General features: G+C 53.0%; 1 protein-coding gene across 1 annotated transcript in view; it reads right to left on the bottom strand.

Annotated features, from left to right (window-relative positions):
* PTK7 (protein tyrosine kinase 7 (inactive)) overlaps window positions 1-17459 on the bottom strand; it is a 535321-nt gene that overhangs the window by 386482 nt on the left and 131380 nt on the right. Inside the window, exon 2 of the mRNA XM_069236405.1 lies at window positions 7972-8265. Within this exon, the coding sequence (XP_069092506.1) occupies window positions 7972-8265 (294 nt within the window). The remainder of the gene's footprint in view (window positions 1-7971; window positions 8266-17459) is intronic.

Genomic DNA, 17459 nt, shown 5'->3' on the forward strand with positions numbered 1-17459 from the left:
GCCAGGTGTTACAGCTCCTGCCTGGGAGAGGTGTTAGCATCTCCACCCAGTGCAGGCTTTGTTACTGGCCTCAGAGTGACAAAGGCACTCTCCCCATGGGGCCAGCAACATGTCTCGGTTGCGGCAGGCTGCTAGAACCAGTCAGCCTACACAGATAGTCGGTTAACTTTTCAGGGGGCACCTCTAAGGTGCCCTCTGGGGTGTATTTTACAATAAAATGTACACTGGCATCAGTGTGCATTTATTGTGCTGAGAAATTTGATACCAAACTTCTCAGTTTTCAGTGTAGCCATTATGGTGCTGTGGAGTTTGTGTAAAACAGACTCCCAGACCATATACTCTTATGGCTACCCTGCACTTACAATGTCTAAGGTTTGGCTTAGACACTGTAGGGGCACAGTGCTCATGCACTGGTGCCCTCACCTATGGTATAGTGCACCCTGCCTTAGGGCTGTAAGGCCTGCTAGAGGGGTGACTTATCTATACTTGCATAGGCAGTGAGAGGCTGGCATGGCACCCTGAGGGGAGTGCCATGTCAACTTACTCATTTTGTTCTCACCAGCACACACAAGCTGGCAAGCAGTGTGTCTGTGCTGAGTGAGGGGTCTCCAGGGTGGCATAAGACATGCTGCAGCCCTTAGAGACCTTCCTTGGCATCAGGGCCCTTGGTACCAGAGGTACCATTTACAAGGGACTTATCTGGATGCCAGGGTGTGCCAATTGTGGATACAAAAGTACAGGTTAGGGAAATAACACTGGTGCTGGGGCCTGGTTAGCAGGCCTCAGCACACTTTCAATTCAAAACATAGCATCAGCAAAGGCAAAAAGTCAGGGGGTAACCATGCCAAGGAGGCATTTCCTTACACTTACCTCTAAGGGGAACCCTTGGACTCTGTGCATACTATTCCTTACTTTGAAATAGTGCATACAGAGCCAACTTCTTACAATGTTTAAAAGGGTCCCTCGAGCCATTGAGCTGACGAGCTCTGGAGACGCACCTGTGAAGACCTTGCCTTCCCCGAGAATGACGGTACCCCTGTGTATTGTGTCTTCTTCGCCTCCGGAGGCCTCTGTGCACTCTTTGCAAAATTCCTTTGTGCACAGCCTGGCCCAGGTCCCCAGCACTCCATCCTCCAACGCTCAACTCGCTGAGTTGTTCACCGGTGGCGTGGGACCTTCTTTTGCTGTGCTGCATCAATCGCGTTTTGCACCTCCTTTGAAGCCTGCGGCTTCTGGGGGTGCTGGCTGGCATCCTGAGGGCTCTCTGAAGTGCTGAGAGACCCCTCTTCCTCCTCACACAGAGTTGAGGCCCCCAGGTCCCTCCTGGGTCCATCCAGCACCATTTTGATGAAAAATGCACTTTTGTCTAAGCCACAGCTTGTTGGCGCCTTCCAACACGAAATCTCGTCTGCAACGACCTTCACGCCGTGGGACATCTTTTGCATCATGCAGAAACCCGCTGGCATCTTCCTAGGGTGCATTTCTGCAGTCTTCTACTAACCGGGGACTCTTCTTTTGCACCCTCTTCTGGGTTGGCAGGGGCTCCTGTCTTTCCTGGAACTTCTTTCGACTTCTGGACTTGGTCCCCTTCCTTTGCAGGTCTTCAGGTCCAATAATCCAGCAGTTGTTCTTTGGAGACTTGGTTGGCTGCTGCAAAATCCCAAAAACGAGTTTCCTTAGCGTGTCCTAAGGAAACTTGCAGTACTTTACTCCTGCTTTTCTGGGCTCTGGGGTGGGGTAATTTACTTACCTTTAATGTATTCTTACTCTCCCAGCGATTCTGCACACACTACACTTGTCTAGGGGGGAATTCGTGATTCACATTCCACTTTAGTATATCGTTTGTGTTGCCCCTAGACCTATTTTCTCCCATTGCATTCTATAGGATTTCCTACTGTTTGCATTGTTCTATGACTATTTACTTGCCTAATTTTGGTGTCTGGTGTATATATTGTGTATAATACTTACCTCCAGAAGGAGTATTGTCTCTAAGATGTCTTTGGTACTGTATCACCCAAATACATACCTTTATTTTTGGTAACACTGAGTATTGTCTTTACTTGTGTATAAGTACTGTGTAACTATAAGTGGTATTGCATGAGCTTTGCATGTCTCCTAGTTTAGTCTAAGCTGCTCTGCGATAGCTACCTCTATCAGGCTAAGCTGCTAGAACACTACTACATTCACTAACAAGGGATAACTGGACCTGGTGTAAGTACCCAAGGCACCCACTACAAGCCAGGCCAGCCTCCTACAAGGGCTGATACAGACTTTGGGACTGATGTAGATCTTGGCAGACTGTTTACTGCGTCACAACGGTGACAGACATCTCATCTGCCAAAATCTAAATCCCATTATTTCCAATGGTATTGAGATTTCTGCAAACGGGATATCCATCACCACTGTGACAGTGTAACTGTACGCCAATATCTAAATCGGGCCCGTTTATCTCAACATGAGGATCCTTCGGTGGCCCTAAGGATGCAGAAGGTTTGAGATCTGGCGAAGCAAGAAGACAAGGACTGGACAGAGACCGAAATTGCACAAACTAAAAAAACTAATTATCCTGCCTGCAACGAACACAATTCAAGCATTTTCATCAGATATACTATCCCCCTGAAACGCTATGGAATTTAACTTGGTGACAAACCCAAATGGTCACACTGTAACAGAAATAGGTTTCTTCATACATGCCCTACAAATAAGGATTGTACTACTGAATATCAACCCCAAGAATCTTGTACTACAAGAATATAGAGGACAGTATTGAGACAAAATACTGAAAGGTAACTTCATGTAGAGAATTATATATTTACTATTTCTACCCTAACATCTATGCACCTTGAAGATATATGTTTTAATAAGGTGCATACAGATGGAGTAAGGTAACATACCAGTTGATATTTTTTCAATATTTTCTGCTGTATATTTTGACCAATCAACATTCTAGCATTGACATCTGTAGTGAAATGTGTGTTTTGACCACTGACTTTGTTCTGCACCACTTTGCACCTGGATTAGCGGTCCAGTGTTCACCAGTTACAGGCTACATTTTATATTCAGTTTAGCCTTAGATTCATTCTGCCTATTGACTTTATCATAGAATTAGACACTGCCATGTTAAAGGCTGCTTGTGATTTTCCACATTGTAAACTGTGCATTCTGTCTTGTTTTCGTGCTCTTTCTCACCAAGGCCTTTGGTTAATAAGGATGTACTGAGACGGCAGGGAACAGCCTTGTTTTGATTTGACATATTGGGATTGTGGCCAAAACCCAACGTGTTATTTTCAAAGCATACCTAAACTAGCAAGCATGTTTGAATTGCAAAATCAGGGTTTTTTTTCCAGAAAGCTCCTTTTGGTTTTTCAAGATATAAGAGAACCCAGTGCGACAGTGAGAGCGTGAGTGGCCTTAATCAGTATTCTGGATGTCGCATGCCTGATATCTTTCCCGTGAGGGTAGAGATCTCTTTCTCTTTCGCAGTCAAATGGGGTAATTGTCTTGCTGGCATGAGAAAGATTAAGAACTTGGCAGACCCTACGGTAATGCATTTTTAATTCATTATTTGCTTTGCATTATGAAATAGATACATATATTTGCTGTGTATATTGTAGTGGAGAATCATTTTAGTATGTTTTCCTTTCATTGTTGTGACTATTTGTAAACATGGGCTTTCAACATGCTGATCTCCTTTTAGGAACCGCTTGGTGAAATAATAATAAATGTCTTCTTTGAATTCAGAAGTTCATTCCAGAGATTGTCAGCTCGGTCATTAGTGAAAAGCAAAACAACATCTAGGGTGCTCACCCAATTACGGATTACAGGACATGTGGATGTCACTCTAAGGAAAGTGGTGGATAGACCTGATATAACAGAGAACAATTCGATTTTGTGGCTGGAGGAGTGGAAAGGTCCTGGGAACTCAAACAGAGGCCATAGGGATGCTTGTGACCAATGTGGACATTCCATTACTAGATACCAGACAGGACTCCTCCACTGGAAGAACGGCTCAGGCCATGGATTAATGCACGAAAACATTGTACAAAGCTAGGGGCTGCTGAAAAAACGTGAAGACATGAGGGCACTGGTGGGTGTATTCCTGAAGCTAGTAGCAAAACTGTGAAAGGGATCAGTGAGCAAAAAATACATATATGTTTGCTGAGGAAAAATTGATTGTACAAATATATATACCAGTGTTGTTCCACCTGCCAATTGACATCTGTTATGTTTATAAATAATGGAAAAACAAAAAACAGTAATAAAAAGAAGTTAGATAGCAATTTGCATTGTAGGCATAATTTGTGACTCTCGTGTATTTGACAGGCTTTTGCATGTGCTGTACTGCAACTGGGAGTGTTAGACATTTTACTTTCTCTATTGATTTGCATATTTGTTAAAAAGAGATCCAAGCTCCCTGCGTTCAGCGCTAACTTCAACTAACGCTTACAGCTTTCAAAAAGAGGCTACAATGCAGATTCTAAGGCTTCTGAAGACTATCAAGACAAGATACAGAAGAGACCTCTAACCCCTGTCAATGGCACACCGAGTTTCTGCAAAAGATATATGGAGGAGTTACTAATAAGGAAAAGGACGTTGTCAGTGTAGACAGAGGGGTTTTGGTCACAGGATTGGCATTTTTTTCATAACTTTGCTTGGTGGTGCCTTAGTCTCTGTAGGAGTGGGATCAAGGCTGGAACGAAGTTAAGAGAGGGCATAACTGTCTGGTTCCACTTTGGAGACTGAATGTGGAGAGGATACCATTAAGGAGAACTTAAGCTTGGGGGTATGCATAGAAACTTTAAGCTTAAAAATGTTGTCAAAGAAAATGTGCAACTCAAGCAGTTTGGAGAAGAATTCCTATTCAACTCTCTGAAAGGTCTTCGCAGCATCAGCGGCACACCACGCGAGCTCCTCTGCCGTAGGAAAGATGCTGCAGTGGAGACGAAGTACGTGCCTTTGGCAAAGCCTCACTGGTCCAGTGGATCAGTGATGACAACTGGTTTATGACCGGTCGCAAGAACCTTTGCTGGATCTTAGTCTGCACTGATCAATGTGATAGGCAATCACTCCGTCAGCAGAGTGTCTTTACCTAGTTTCTGAATAAGGGTCACTATTGCTTCCCTAAACAGCCCTCGTGGATTTTGAATATTAGCAAAATGGCTAATAGATATTTTAGCGCCAATCTGCTCTTCAGAGACCGGCTGAAATCAGCTGAGAAGTCATGAACACCTTCTTCAATGCTTACAATGCTTCAATATTCCAATGCCTGCTTTTCACTTTGCCCAACTAGGACCCGATTAGACTTCTCCTTTCTTTGATTTTAGGACATTCGCAGGATGCCGACCCCATATATTACCCTTCTGATTGATATTTGGCTTGGATTTTTCACAAACCCAACAGGTCAGTGAAGGTATGGGATAAGAATTAACAAAATGAAATTTACCAGATCAATGCCATGCTGCTGCCATAGAAGACACAATGGAAGCCCGGTAAGGCTTCTTTACCCTGAATCATCTCTCCCCATTAATGATCCCTTAACATGCTACCTGGCTAAATGGATAAACAGGTTCACGAGTCCAACAGGTAAGAAGTCAGAGCTGCTTTCACTGATATTCAGGACAAAGGCTGAAAGAGAAGGATGATAGCCCGAATTACATTAACTAGTTGAGATGGAAGAAACGCCCTGAACTGCACCATGTCCCGAACAGCTCCTTTAAAATGATGCGTCTGCAAAGGAGTCAGGTGTGACTTTGGCACAACAGAGAACCCAAACAACATATGGAAGTGCACCTTTGTCTTGATGTGGTCTCTGACAGACTATGGCAAGCCCACCTTCAACAGCCAAGCAAGGGGAAATCTGGTGTCCTAACCTCCAAACACGGCATGCGCAGCAACTACCGGCATCACTTTTCTGAACACCAGAGGGGCGCTGTTAAAGTCGAAGTGGAGTAGATGAACTGAAAATGCTCCTGGCCTACTTTGAACTACAGGTAACGCCTTTTGCAATGCAGTTTGGGCACATGAAAGTATGCGTTCTGCAAGTCCAACTGCCTGGATCCAAGCCAGACAGAACATGGCCCAGTGTGAGCATTTTGAATATGCCCTTCTGCTTTAAGACTAAGATCAGCGAAGATCTAAAACTGGACAAAGGCCTCTGTCCTTCATCATAAGGGACGAGTGGGATTGACAACCCACCCCGATTTCCATCGTCAGTGCCCTCTTGATGGCCCCTTTGGACAGTACAGCTGGCCCCTCTTGCATTAAGATGGGTAGGTGGTCCTTAGAGTTGCTTGGCTGTGGGCTGAATATGTGGACAGTCAGAAAGAAACAAGGGCAAAGAAAGAAAGAAGGGCTGGACAATCTGGAGTACCCATCTGTTGGATGCAATGGGCTGCCAGACTGGGACAAAATGTCATATCCTGCCTCCCACAGGCGGTTGTTTCTAGCTAAGGGAAAACCTTGCTGTATCAGGGGAAGTATCAATCCACTGGCCCTCTGTAAAGACATCATCATACTGTGCGGGTAAACTATCCCTATCAGCTCCACTGCAATCAACAAGTAGTAGCAGAGTGTGACCTCAGTCAGGCCAGATTTTGGTCAGCATAAGAGCCACTTCCAGCGACATTGAGGTTGGCTCCAATGAGGAAGGGACCGTCACTTCTTGGAGCCAGAACAGAAGTTGGCATTGGAGTCTGTGTGGAACCAGCGGTTTGTTTCAGGGGCTCAGAAGGATCAGGGATTAATAAACCTGCAGTAACCTGAGCGGAGGCCCCTGCGGATCCTGTGGGCCCGAAGGCAATCAATAGGGAACTGGTTGAGGGGAACTTATGGAACGTTCAGATTAACTGTGGGATCGGCTCCTCAATCAAAAATCAGGAGTGAGTTGGAATGGCACTATGGCACCATCACAACTATTCTTTAGCTAGAGAGTGGCAGGTGGGGTCGTCCCTTTCCATCTTCTTGTGTTTCCATTTCGAGTTTCACTCACCAGATGATCTTTACTATGAGCAGGATCTCTCATGGGATCGACATTGCGGAAACAGGTCCGCAGCTTCAACTTACAGTGGGACTTGTAGACTTCTTTTGATATTTCTGGGACATACAGCTTTGCTCCACAGTCCCAGACCACCTTCAAGTGTACATTCCACAAATGACAAAGTCATGCCTTGAACCTAAACACCTGAGGCGGATTTCTTGCTCGTCCAGCACGGACATTGTTTTCAACAGTCATGGCATGGTTTGAACTCTTTAGCCTTGGGAGGGGACAAGAACTGGAATTCAGTTTTAACTAACAACAAAAAGGGAGCAGATCTCCGGATCCGTGTTGAAAGGCATAGAAAGAAAGGAACTGATGTCAGCATGCAGGGATGGCGCTTATATGCACCCCAGCTTTGTCACTTGGAGGGTGGATTAAAGCCAATGTGGAGCTACATGGCACCACCTGAGGGCACTCATGAGCACTGCTATGAAAACTTCCAGATCCAGTCCGCCAGGAGAATATTCTTAAGGTGAGGAATCTGGGGTTAGAAGTACCCATTAGAAAATAGGGTAGTTAAGTGTATAGGTACTAGGGTCTATAGGTAGAGAAGAAGTAACAGAATATAGGTAAAGATGTTAAGGTATAGGGAACGGTTGAAGTTCTTGGGTATGGGTAGAGGTGTAAAAGCAGGACTGGAGGACAGAAGTACAGAAAAAAAGCATTTGAGGGCGCAGAGAGGACAGCAGGGCCATAGGAAAAGCTCTGTAGAGAGAAGAAAGGGGGAAAGAGGGGAGAGAAAGGGGTTTTGATGGTGAAACCAAAATAGGGGATTTATACATGCCTGGATAAAAGACAGACTGCGTGGAATCTGCACTTATGAAAAGCATTCATCAGGATTGATCTGAGATTCTGGGAGTTCCGTATTGAAAAAAAAAAAAACTTTTTCTCCAGAATCAGAAGTAAAAAGCTGATGTGAAGCTGCAAAGACTCACACTTGATGTTGAAAGAGGCATTGGTGGTGCGGGCCTCCTCCCCAGTGACCAGGTTCCTGGCGATGCACTGAAAGTTACCAGCATCTTGTCGCCGGTCGACGGCGGTAAACTGGAGGTTGCTGCCTTCCTTGAATCGCCTGTCACTGTCTTCAACGGGGGTGCCATTTTGCAGCCACTGGAAGTCTATGTTGGAGGGGTCCTCTACTTCACATGGAAGGATGGCGCCTCGACCATGTAGGATGTCCTGAGAGTATGGCTCCTTGGTGAAGAGGATGGACGCTTGGGCACCGACCACTGGAAAAGAGAAAAGGTCATCATTAAGTTTAATTACAGATAACATATGCAGACATGAGTATGGACGATACAACACCTGCTCCATATACTTCATAAATGTACAGGTAGTAGAAAAGAAGACAAACTCATCCTGTGCCGACACTGAGACTGCAATCCACCCTCCCAGACCACAGCCCGCTCCAGGTGTGCTCACTTCTCAGCCTCCCTGGCCTTCTCAAGCCACGCACCCTGCCAATACCCCAGTTCACCCCCGCTCCTGCTTGTTACACACTACAAGCTTTCCTGCTTGCTTCTTTTTACTCTCTGCACTGCCACCGTGCCCAGCACACCCCCACTCAGCCCTGCTTACTTCTTTCTACTCTCGGCTCTGCCACCGTGCCCAGCACACCCCCACTCAGCCCTGCTTACTTCTTTCTACCCTCGGCTCTGCCACCGTGCCCAGCACACCCCCACTCAGCCCTGCTTGCTTCTTTCTACTCTCGGCTCTGCCACCGTGCCCAGCACACCCCCACTCAGCCCTGCTTGCTTCTTTCTACTCTCGGCTCTGCCACCGTGCCCAGCACACCCCCACTCAGCCCTGCTTGCTTCTTTCTACTCTCGGCTCTGCCACCGTGCCCAGCACACCCCCACTCAGCCCTGCTTGCTTCTTTCTACTCTCGGCTCTGCCACCGTGCCCAGCACACCCCCACTCAGCCCTGCTTGCTTCTTTCTACTCTCGGCTCTGCCACCGTGCCCAGCACACCCCCACTCAGCCCTGCTTGCTTCTTTCTACTCTCGGCTCTGCCACCGTGCCCAGCACACCCCCACTCAGCCCTGCTTACTTCTTTCTACTCTCGGCTCTGCCACCGTGCCCAGCACACCCCCACTCAGCCCTGCTTACTTCTTTCTACTCTCGGCTCTGCCACCGTGCCCAGCACACCCCCACTCAGCCCTGCTTACTTCTTTCTACTCTCGGCTCTGCCACCCACTCAGCCCTGCTTACTTCTTTCTACTCTCGGCTCTGCCACCGTGCACAGCACCCCCACTCAGCCCTGCTTACTTCTTTCTACTCTCGGCTCTGCCACCGTGCACAGCACACCCCCACTCAGCCCTGCTTACTTCTTTCTACTCTCGGCTCTGCCACCGTGCCCAGCACACCCCCACTCAGCCCTGCTTACTTCTTTCTACTCTCGGCTCTGCCACCGTGCCCAGCACACCCCCACTCAGCCCTGCTTACTTCTTTCTACTCTCGGCTCTGCCACCGTGCCCAGCACACCCCCACTCAGCCCTGCTTGCTTCTTTCTACCCTCCACACCCCCACTCAGCCCTGCTTGCTTCTTTTTACTCTCTGCACTGCCACCGTGCCCAGCACACCCCCACTCAGCCCTGCTTACTTCTTTCTACTCTCGGCTCTGCCACCGTGCCCAGCACACCCCCACTCAGCCCTGCTTACTTCTTTCTACTCTCGGCTCTGCCACCGTGCCCAGCACACCCCCACTCAGCCCTGCTTGCTTCTTTCTACTCTCGGCTCTGCCACCGTGCCCAGCACACCCCCACTCAGCCCTGCTTGCTTCTTTTTACTCTCTGCACTGCCACCGTGCCCAGCACACCCCCACTCAGCCCTGCTTACTTCTTTCTACTCTCGGCTCTGCCACCGTGCCCAGCACCCCCACTCAGCCCTGCTTACTTCTTTCTACTCTCGGCTCTGCCACCGTGCACAGCACACCCCCACTCAGCCCTGCTTACTTCTTTCTACTCTCGGCTCTGCCACCGTGCCCAGCACACCCCCACTCAGCCCTGCTTACTTCTTTCTACTCTCGGCTCTGCCACCGTGCCCAGCACACCCCCACTCAGCCCTGCTTACTTCTTTCTACTCTCGGCTCTGCCACCGTGCACAGCACACCCCCACTCAGCCCTGCTTACTTCTTTCTACTCTCGGCTCTGCCACCGTGCACAGCACACCCCCACTCAGCCCTGCTTACTTCTTTCTACTCTCGGCTCTGCCACCGTGCACAGCACACCCCCACTCAGCCCTGCTTACTTCTTTCTACTCTCGGCTCTGCCACCGTGCACAGCACACCCCCACTCAGCCCTGCTTACTTCTTTCTACTCTCGGCTCTGCCACCGTGCACAGCACACCCCCACTCAGCCCTGCTTACTTCTTTCTACTCTCGGCTCTGCCACCGTGCACAGCACACCCCCACTCAGCCCTGCTTACTTCTTTCTACTCTCGGCTCTGCCACCGTGCACAGCACATACCCATTCAGCCCTGCTTACTTCTTTCTACTCTCGGCTCTGCCACCGTGCACAGCACAACCCCACTCAGCCCTGCTTACTTCTTTCTACTCTCTGCACTGCCCCCGTGCCCAGCACACCCCCACTCAGCCCTGCTTACTTCTTTCTACTCTCGGCTCTGCCACCGTGCCCAGCACACCCCCACTCAGCCCTGCTTACTTCTTTCTACTCTCGGCTCTGCCACCGTGCCCAGCACACCCCCACTCAGCCCTGCTTACTTCTTTCTACTCTCGGCTCTGCCACCGTGCCCAGCACACCCCCACTCAGCCCTGCTTACTTCTTTCTACTCTCGGCTCTGCCACCGTGCCCAGCACACCCCCACTCAGCCCTGCTTACTTCTTTCTACTCTCGGCTCTGCCACCGTGCCCAGCACACCCCCACTCAGCCCTGCTTACTTCTTTCTACTCTCGGCTCTGCCACCGTGCCCAGCACACCCCCACTCAGCCCTGCTTACTTCTTTCTACTCTCGGCTCTGCCACCGTGCACAGCACACCCCCACTCAGCCCTGCTTACTTCTTTCTAATCTCGGCTCTGCCACCGTGCACAGCACACCCCCACTCAGCCCTGCTTACTTCTTTCTACTCTCGGCTCTGCCACCGTGCACAGCACACCCCCACTCAGCCCTGCTTACTTCTTTCTAATCTCGGCTCTGCCACCGTGCACAGCACAACCCCACTCAGCCCTGCTTACTTCTTTCTACTCTCGGCTCTGCCACCGTGCACAGCACAACCCCACTCAGCCCTGCTTACTTCTTTCTACTCTCGGCTCTGCCACCGTGCCCAGCACACCCCCACTCAGCCCTGCTTACTTCTTTCTACTCTCGGCTCTGCCACCGTGCCCAGCACACCCCCACTCAGCCCTGCTTACTTCTTTCTACTCTCGGCTCTGCCACCGTGCCCAGCACACCCCCACTCAGCCCTGCTTACTTCTTTCTACTCTCTGCACTGCCCCCGTGCCCAGCACACCCCCACTCAGCCCTGCTTACTTCTTTCTACTCTCTGCACTGCCACCGTGCACAGCACCCCCACTCAGCCCTGCTTAATTCTTTCTACTCTCGGCTCTGCCACCGTGCACAGCACAACCCCACTCAGCCCTGCTTACTTCTTTCTACTCTCGGCTCTGCCACCGTGCCCAGCACACCCCCACTCAGCCCTGCTTACTTCTTTCTACTCTCGGCTCTGCCACCGTGCCCAGCACACCCCCACTCAGCCCTGCTTACTTCTTTCTACTCTCGGCTCTGCCACCGTGCCCAGCACACCCCCACTCAGCCCTGCTTACTTCTTTCTACTCTCGGCTCTGCCACCGTGCCCAGCACACCCCCACTCAGCCCTGCTTACTTCTTTCTACTCTCGGCTCTGCCACCGTGCCCAGCACACCCCCACTCAGCCCTGCTTACTTCTTTCTACTCTCTGCACTGCCCCCGTGCCCAGCACACCCCCACTCAGCCCTGCTTACTTCTTTCTACTCTCTGCACTGCCCCCGTGCCCAGCACACCCCCACTCAGCCCTGCTTACTTCTTTCTACTCTCTGCACTGCCACCGTGCCCAGCACCCCCACTCAGCCCTGCTTAATTCTTTCTACTCTCGGCTCTGCCACCGTGCACAGCACAACCCCACTCAGCCCTGCTTACTTCTTTCTACCCTCGGCTCTGCCACCGTGCCCAGCACACCCCCACTCAGCCCTGCTTACTTCTTTCTACTCTCGGCTCTGCCACCGTGCCCAGCACACCCCCACTCAGCCCTGCTTACTTCTTTCTACTCTCGGCTCTGCCACCGTGCCCAGCACACCCCCACTCAGCCCTGCTTACTTCTTTCTACTCTCGGCTCTGCCACCGTGCCCAGCACACCCCCACTCAGCCCTGCTTACTTCTTTCTACTCTCGGCTCTGCCACCGTGCCCAGCACACCCCCACTCAGCCCTGCTTACTTCTTTCTACTCTCGGCTCTGCCACCGTGCCCAGCACACCCCCACTCAGCCCTGCTTACTTCTTTCTACTCTCGGCTCTGCCACCGTGCCCAGCACACCCCCACTCAGCCCTGCTTACTTCTTTCTACTCTCGGCTCTGCCACCGTGCCCAGCACACCCCCACTCAGCCCTGCTTACTTCTTTCTACTCTCGGCTCTGCCACCGTGCCCAGCACACCCCCACTCAGCCCTGCTTACTTCTTTCTACTCTCGGCTCTGCCACCGTGCCCAGCACACCCCCACTCAGCCCTGCTTACTTCTTTCTACTCTCGGCTCTGCCACCGTGCCCAGCACACCCCCACTCAGCCCTGCTTACTTCTTTCTACTCTCGGCTCTGCCACCGTGCCCAGCACACCCCCACTCAGCCCTGCTTACTTCTTTCTACTCTCGGCTCTGCCACCGTGCCCAGCACACCCCCACTCAGCCCTGCTTACTTCTTTCTACTCTCGGCTCTGCCACCGTGCCCAGCACACCCCCACTCAGCCCTGCTTACTTCTTTCTACTCTCGGCTCTGCCACCGTGCACAGCACCCCCACTCAGCCCTGCTTACTTCTTTCTACTCTCGGCTCTGCCACCGTGCCCAGCACACCCCCATTCAGCCCTGCTTACTTCTTTCTACTCTCTGCACTGCCCCCGTGCCCAGCACACCCCCACTCAGCCCTGCTTACTTCTTTCTACTCTCGGCACTGCCACCGTGCCCAGCACACCCCCACTCAGCCCTGCTTACTTCTTTCTACTCTCGGCTCTGCCACCGTGCCCAGCACACCCCCACTCAGCCCTGCTTACTTCTTTCTACTCTCGGCTCTGCCACCGTGCCCAGCACACCCCCACTCAGCCCTGCTTACTTCTTTCTACTCTCGGCTCTCCCACCGTGCCCAGCACACCCCCACTCAGCCCTGCTTACTTCTTTCTACTCTCGGCTCTGCCACCGTGCCCAGCACACCCCCACTCAGCCCTGCTTACTTCTTTCTACTCTCGGCTCTGCCACCGTGCCCAGCACACCCCCACTCAGCCCTGCTTACTTCTTTCTACTCTCGGCTCTGCCACCGTGCCCAGCACACCCCCACTCAGCCCTGCTTACTTCTTTCTACTCTCGGCTCTGCCACCGTGCCCAGCACACCCCCACTCAGCCCTGCTTACTTCTTTCTACTCTCGGCTCTGCCACCGTGCACAGCACACCCCCACTCAGCCCTGCTTACTTCTTTCTACTCTCGGCTCTGCCACCTTGCACAGCACACCCCCACTCAGCCCTGCTTACTTCTTTCTACTCTCGGCTCTGCCACCGTGCACAGCACACCCCCACTCAGCCCTGCTTACTTCTTTCTACTCTCGGCTCTGCCACCGTGCACAGCACACCCCCACTCAGCCCTGCTTACTTCTTTCTACTCTCGGCTCTGCCACCGTGCCCAGCACACCCCCACTCAGCCCTGCTTACTTCTTTCTACTCTCGGCTCTGCCTCCGTGCCCAGCACACCCCCACTCAGCCCTGCTTACTTCTTTCTACTCTCGGCTCTGCCACCGTGCCCAGCACACCCCCACTCAGCCCTGCTTACTTCTTTCTACTCTCGGCTCTGCCACCGTGCCCAGCACACCCCCACTCAGCCCTGCTTACTTCTTTTTACTCTCTGCACTGCCACCGTGCCCAGCACACCCCCACTCAGCCCTGCTTACTTCCCTGCTTACTTCTTTCTACTCTCGGCTCTGCCACCGTGCCCAGCACACCCCCACTCAGCCCTGCTTACTTCTTTCTACTCTCGGCTCTGCCACCGTGCCCAGCACACCCCCACTCAGCCCTGCTTACTTCTTTCTACTCTCGGCTCTGCCACCGTGCCCAGCACACCCCCACTCAGCCCTGCTTACTTCTTTCTACTCTCTGCACTGCCCCCGTGCCCAGCACACCCCCACTCAGCCCTGCTTACTTCTTTCTACTCTCTGCACTGCCCCCGTGCACAGCACACCCCCACTCAGCCCTGCTTACTTCTTTCTACTCTCGGCTCTGCCACCGTGCCCAGCACACCCCCACTCAGCCCTGCTTACTTCTTTCTACTCTCGGCTCTGCCACCGTGCCCAGCACACCCCCACTCAGCCCTGCTTACTTCTTTCTACTCTCGGCTCTGCCACCGTGCCCAGCACACCCCCACTCAGCCCTGCTTACTTCTTTCTACCCTCGGCTCTGCCACCGTGCACAGCACACCCCCACTCAGCCCTGCTTACTTCTTTCTACTCTCTGCACTGCCACCGTGCCCAGCACACCCCCACTCAGCCCTGCTTACTTCTTTCTACTCTCTGCACTGCCCCCGTGCCCAGCACACCCCCACTCAGCCCTGCTTACTTCTTTCTACTCTCGGCTCTGCCACCGTGCACAGCACACACCCACTCAGCCCTGCTTACTTCTTTCTACTCTCTGCACTGCCCCCGTGCCCAGCACACCCCCACTCAGCCCTGCTTACTTCTTTCTACTCTCTGCACTGCCACCGTGCCCAGCACACCCCCACTCAGCCCTGCTTACTTCTTTCTACTCTCGGCTCTGCCACCGTGCACAGCACCCCCACTCAGCCCTGCTTACTTCTTTCTACTCTCGGCTCTGCCACCGTGCCCGGCACACCCCCACTCAGCCCTGCTTACTTCTTTCTACTCTCGGCTCTGCCACCGTGCACGGCACACCCCCACTCAGCCCTGCTTACTTCTTTCTACTCTCGGCTCTGCCACCGTGCCCAGCACACCCCCACTCAGCCCTGCTTACTTCTTTCTACTCTCGGCTCTGCCACCGTGCCCAGCACACCCCCACTCAGCCCTGCTTACTTCTTTCTACTCTCGGCTCTGCCACCGTGCCCAGCACACCCCCACTCAGCCCTGCTTACTTCTTTCTACTCTCGGCTCTGCCACCGTGCCCAGCACACCCCCACTCAGCCCTGCTTACTTCTTTCTACTCTCGGCTCTGCCACCGTGCCCAGCACACCCCCACTCAGCCCTGCTTACTTCTTTCTACTCTCGGCTCTGCCACCGTGCCCAGCACACCCCCACTCAGCCCTGCTTACTTCTTTCTACTCTCGGCACTGCCACCGTGCCCAGCACACCCCCACTCAGCCCTGCTTACTTCTTTCTACTCTCGGCTCTGCCACCGTGCCCAGCACACCCTCACTCAGCCCTGCTTACTTCTTTCTACTCTCGGCTCTGCCACCGTGCACAGCACACCCCCACTCAGCCCTGCTTACTTCTTTCTACTCTCTGCACTGCCCCCGTGCCCAGCACACCCCCACTCAGCCCTGCTTACTTCTTTCTACTCTCGGCTCTGCCACCGTGCACAGCACATACCCACTCAGCCCTGCTTACTTCTTTCTACTCTCGGCTCTGCCACCGTGCCCAGCACACCCCCACTCAGCCCTGCTTACTTCTTTCTACTCTCGGCTCTGCCACCGTGCCCAGCACATACCCACTCAGCCCTGCTTACTTCTTTCTACTCTCTGCACTGCCCCCGTGCACAGCACACCCCCACTCAGCCCTGCTTACTTCTTTCTACTCTCGGCTCTGCCACCGTGCCCAGCACACCCCCACTCAGCCCTGCTTACTTCTTTCTACTCTCGGCTCTGCCACCGTGCCCAGCACACCCCCACTCAGCCCTGCTTACTTCTTTCTACTCTCGGCTCTGCCACCGTGCCCAGCACACCCCCACTCAGCCCTGCTTACTTCTTTCTACCCTCGGCTCTGCCACCGTGCACAGCACACCCCCACTCAGCCCTGCTTACTTCTTTCTACTCTCTGCACTGCCACCGTGCCCAGCACACCCCCACTCAGCCCTGCTTACTTCTTTCTACTCTCTGCACTGCCCCCGTGCCCAGCACACCCCCACTCAGCCCTGCTTACTTCTTTCTACTCTCGGCTCTGCCACCGTGCACAGCACACACCCACTCAGCGCTGCTTACTTCTTTCTACTCTCTGCACTGCCCCCGTGCCCAGCACACCCCCACTCAGCCCTGCTTACTTCTTTCTACTCTCGGCTCTGCCACCGTGCACAGCACACACCCACTCAGCCCTGCTTACTTCTTTCTACTCTCTGCACTGCCCCCGTGCCCAGCACACCCCCACTCAGCCCTGCTTACTTCTTTCTACTCTCTGCACTGCCACCGTGCCCAGCACACCCCCACTCAGCCCTGCTTACTTCTTTCTACTCTCGGCTCTGCCACCGTGCACAGCACCCCCACTCAGCCCTGCTTACTTCTTTCTACTCTCGGCTCTGCCACCGTGCCCGGCACACCCCCACTCAGCCCTGCTTACTTCTTTCTACTCTCGGCTCTGCCACCGTGCACGGCACACCCCCACTCAGCCCTGCTTACTTCTTTCTACTCTCGGCTCTGCCACCGTGCCCAGCACACCCCCACTCAGCCCTGCTTACTTCTTTCTACTCTCGGCTCTGCCACCGTGCCCAGCACACCCCCACTCAGCCCTGCTTACTTCTTTCTACTCTCGGCTCTGCCACCGTGCCCAGCACACCCCCACTCAGCCCTGCTTACTTCTTTCTACTCTCGGCTCTGCCACCGTGCCCAGCACACCCCCACTCAGCCCTGCTTACTTCTTTCGACTCTCGGCTCTGCCACCGTGCCCAGCACACCCCCACTCAGCCCTGCTTACTTCTTTCTACTCTCGGCTCTGCCACCGTGCCCAGCACACCCCCACTCAGCCCTGCTTACTTCTTTCTACTCTCGGCACTGCCACCGTGCCCAGCACACCCCCACTCAGCCCTGCTTACTTCTTTCTACTCTCGGCTCTGCCACCGTGCCCAGCACACCCCCACTCAGCCCTGCTTACTTCTTTCTACTCTCGGCTCTGCCACCGTGCCCAGCACACCCCCACTCAGCCCTGCTTACTTCTTTCTACTCTCGGCTCTGCCACCGTGCCCAGCACACCCCCACTCAGCCCTGCTTACTTCTTTCTACTCTCGGCTCTGCCACCGTGCCCA

Source organism: Pleurodeles waltl, chromosome 5, assembly GCF_031143425.1.
Source record: "Pleurodeles waltl isolate 20211129_DDA chromosome 5, aPleWal1.hap1.20221129, whole genome shotgun sequence".
Taxonomy (NCBI): Eukaryota; Metazoa; Chordata; class Amphibia; order Caudata; family Salamandridae; genus Pleurodeles; species Pleurodeles waltl.